At 52.2% G+C, this 2,850-nt stretch overlaps 1 protein-coding gene across 1 annotated transcript in view; it reads left to right on the forward strand.

Moving 5' to 3' along the window:
* The first annotated feature begins 99 nt into the window (after positions 1 to 99).
* Positions 100 to 2,850, forward strand: part of RAPGEF5 (Rap guanine nucleotide exchange factor 5) — a 235,506-nt gene continuing 232,755 nt past the window's right edge. The window contains exon 1 of the mRNA XM_018571590.1: positions 100 to 392. Within this exon, the coding sequence (XP_018427092.1) occupies positions 129 to 392 (264 nt within the window). The 5' untranslated portion in view covers positions 100 to 128. The remainder of the gene's footprint in view (positions 393 to 2,850) is intronic.

The following is a 2,850-nucleotide window of genomic DNA, read 5'->3' on the forward strand; positions in this document are numbered from 1 at the left end:
TCCTCCCGTCATTCAGGGGTGTGTGTTGTGTAGATACGTCTGACAATAGTAGGTGAGGCTTGTAGTCAGTCTGCAGAGCCGCGGTGCGGACAGCTCGGTGCGGTGAACATGCACCGGGCGGCGGCAGTATGACTGTAGGAGGGCAGCAGGTGAGGAGAAGGAAGATGCAGCCCACCTCGGAGAGCAGTGCTGTCAGTGTGTCCGGGGCGGCCATCCCTTCCCTGTGCCGGAGCCGCAGTGTCCGGGAGCAACAAGCTCAGCTGAAGCACAAGCTGAGGGAACTGCCGTCCTTGCTGAGGAGCGGCCTGACCCTGCGGAGAAGAAGCTCCGTCTATGGAGCGTCCCCAGCCCTGGCAGAGACGGACGACACTGCGGCGGCCACCAACGGCCCGGTGAGTGCTCAGGACCATGTGCCTGCATCCCATTCATCTCTCCTGGGAGCAGTATGTCAGTGTCTACTGGGAGCAGTATATCAGTGTCTACTGGGAGCAGTGTGTCAGTGTATACCGGGGGCAGTGTATGCTGGGAGCAGTGTGTCAGTGTATGCAGGGAGCAGTGTGTCAGTGTATACTGGGGGCAGTGTGTACTGGGAGCAGTGTGTCAGTGTATGCAGGGAGCAGTATGTCAGTGTCTACTGGGAGCAGTGTGTACTGGAAGCAGTATGTCAGTGTCTACTGGGAGCAGTGTGTCAGTGTATGCAGTGTGTCAGTGTATGCAGTGTGTCAGTGTATGCTGGGAGCAGTGTGTCAGCGTATGCTGTGTGTCAGTGTATGCTGGGAGCAGTGTGTCAGTGTATGCTGGGAGCAGTGTGTCAGTGTATGCTGGGAGCAGTGTGTCAGTGTATGCTGGGAGCAGTGTGTCAGTGTATGCAGGGAGCAGTGTGTACTGGGAGCAGTGTGTCAGTGTATGCAGGGAGCAGTATGTCAGTGTCTACTGGGAGCAGTGTGTACTGGAAGCAGTATGTCAGTGTCTACTGGGAGCAGTGTGTCAGTGTATGCAGTGTGTCAGTGTATGCAGTGTGTCAGTGTATGCTGGGAGCAGTGTGTCAGCGTATGCTGTGTGTCAGTGTATGCTGGGAGCAGTGTGTCAGTGTATGCTGGGAGCAGTATGTCAGTGTATGCTGGTAGCAGTGTGTCAGTGTATGCTGGGAGCAGTGTGTCAGTGTATGCTGGGAGCAGTATGTCAGTGTATGCTGGGAGCAGTGTGTCAGTGTATGCTGGGAGCAGTATGTCAGTGTATGCTGGGCGCAGTCTGTCAGTGTATGCTGGGAGCAGTGTGTCAGTGTATGCTGGGAGCAGTGTGTCAGTGTATGCTGGGAGCAGTGTGTCTGCGTATGCTGTGTGTCAGTGTATGCTGGGAGCAGTGTGTCTGCGTATGCTGGGAGCAGTGTGTCAGTGTATGCTGGGAGCAGTGTGTCAGTGTATGCTGGGAGCTGTGTGTCAGTGTATGCTGGGAGCAGTATGTCAGTGTATGCTGGGAGCAGTATGTCAGTGTATGCTGGGAGCAGTATGTCAGTGTATGCTGGTAGCAGTGTGTCAGTGTATGCTGGGAGCAGTGTGTCAGTGTATGCTGGGAGCAGTGTGTCAGTGTATGCTGGTAGCAGTGTGTCAGTGTATGCTGGGAGCAGTGTGTCAGTGTATGCTGTTCAGTGAACGTATGAGTAATATTCTATTTACAGTGTGAGCAATGTGCGGCTGCATCCGGTAATATTCCTCCCAGAGCGCTGTGCCACTTCATTCTCTTCATTTCACTTCTGACCAATATATCAGTGTGTATTATTTGCATTGTGCCAGTATATCCTGTTCATTTACCTGTGTACAGTGCGTTATCATACCCTGTGTACAGTGCGTTATCATACCCTGTGTACAGTGCGTTATCATACCCCGTGCACAGTGCGTTATCATACCCTGTGTACAGTGCGTTATCATACCCCGTGCACAGTGCGTTATCATACCCCGTGTACAGTGCGTTATCATACTCTGTGTACAGTGCGTTATCATACTCTGTGTACATTGCGTTATCATACCCTGTGTACAGTGCATTATCTTACCCTGTGTACAGTGCGTTATTGTACCCCGTGCACAGTGCATTATCATAGGCACAACCATCTAGTGCCCCCCATTCATTTATACTGTATGTATGGTCGGGAAGAAGCAGCATGCCAGCTCCACCCATGTATTTACATTATAAACAACACAGCGCTCCCATTGTAATCACTCTGTAGCTAGAAGCAGCAACACCCCCCCTCCCCCCCATGACTTTACTCTAGTAGCAGAATGCCAGTGGGCAGTGATCGTCCGAGCAAACAACTGGCAGGCAGACATCGCTGCACCTCACAAGGAACCTATAGGGAGAAGAGACACAGTCTGCCTCTTTGGAAATGCTTATTACCTGGCTGTCATGGGGATGTGTAGGCTTTACTATCTCGGGGTCACTGATGCAGAATGTGTATGCAGATCCGGAGTCCTGACTTTAGTAGTTCCATGTTGTTCCATGCCAGTCTCCGATCATATTGAAAGATGAAATAGTCAGAAGGAGGTCAGCAATGGCATCCTCCATATTTCTTTTACTATCATGTCAGACCATGCCATCCAATTCTACAGTCAGTATAGCTGTGTACTCAGGGGTGTCCGCCAGAGACTGAGGGTGCGTGCACGTTATGGGGGCACACACAAAGCTCACTCACGTCGCTGGTTACCAGGAGTTGGGCAGGACACCAGCCAGAGCATCCTGCTCACCCCCTGACAACCAATGACATCAGTGAGCTTAGCAGAATGCCCCCCTCCCCAGAGTGTCACAGAACCCTTTTTAACCTATGCCACTCTGGCAGGTATAGGGAAGGCAGGAAGG

This window comes from Nanorana parkeri, unplaced genomic scaffold (assembly GCF_000935625.1).
Source record: "Nanorana parkeri isolate BGI_ZX_2015 unplaced genomic scaffold, ASM93562v1 scaffold1789, whole genome shotgun sequence".
Classification (NCBI taxonomy): Eukaryota; Metazoa; Chordata; class Amphibia; order Anura; family Dicroglossidae; genus Nanorana; species Nanorana parkeri.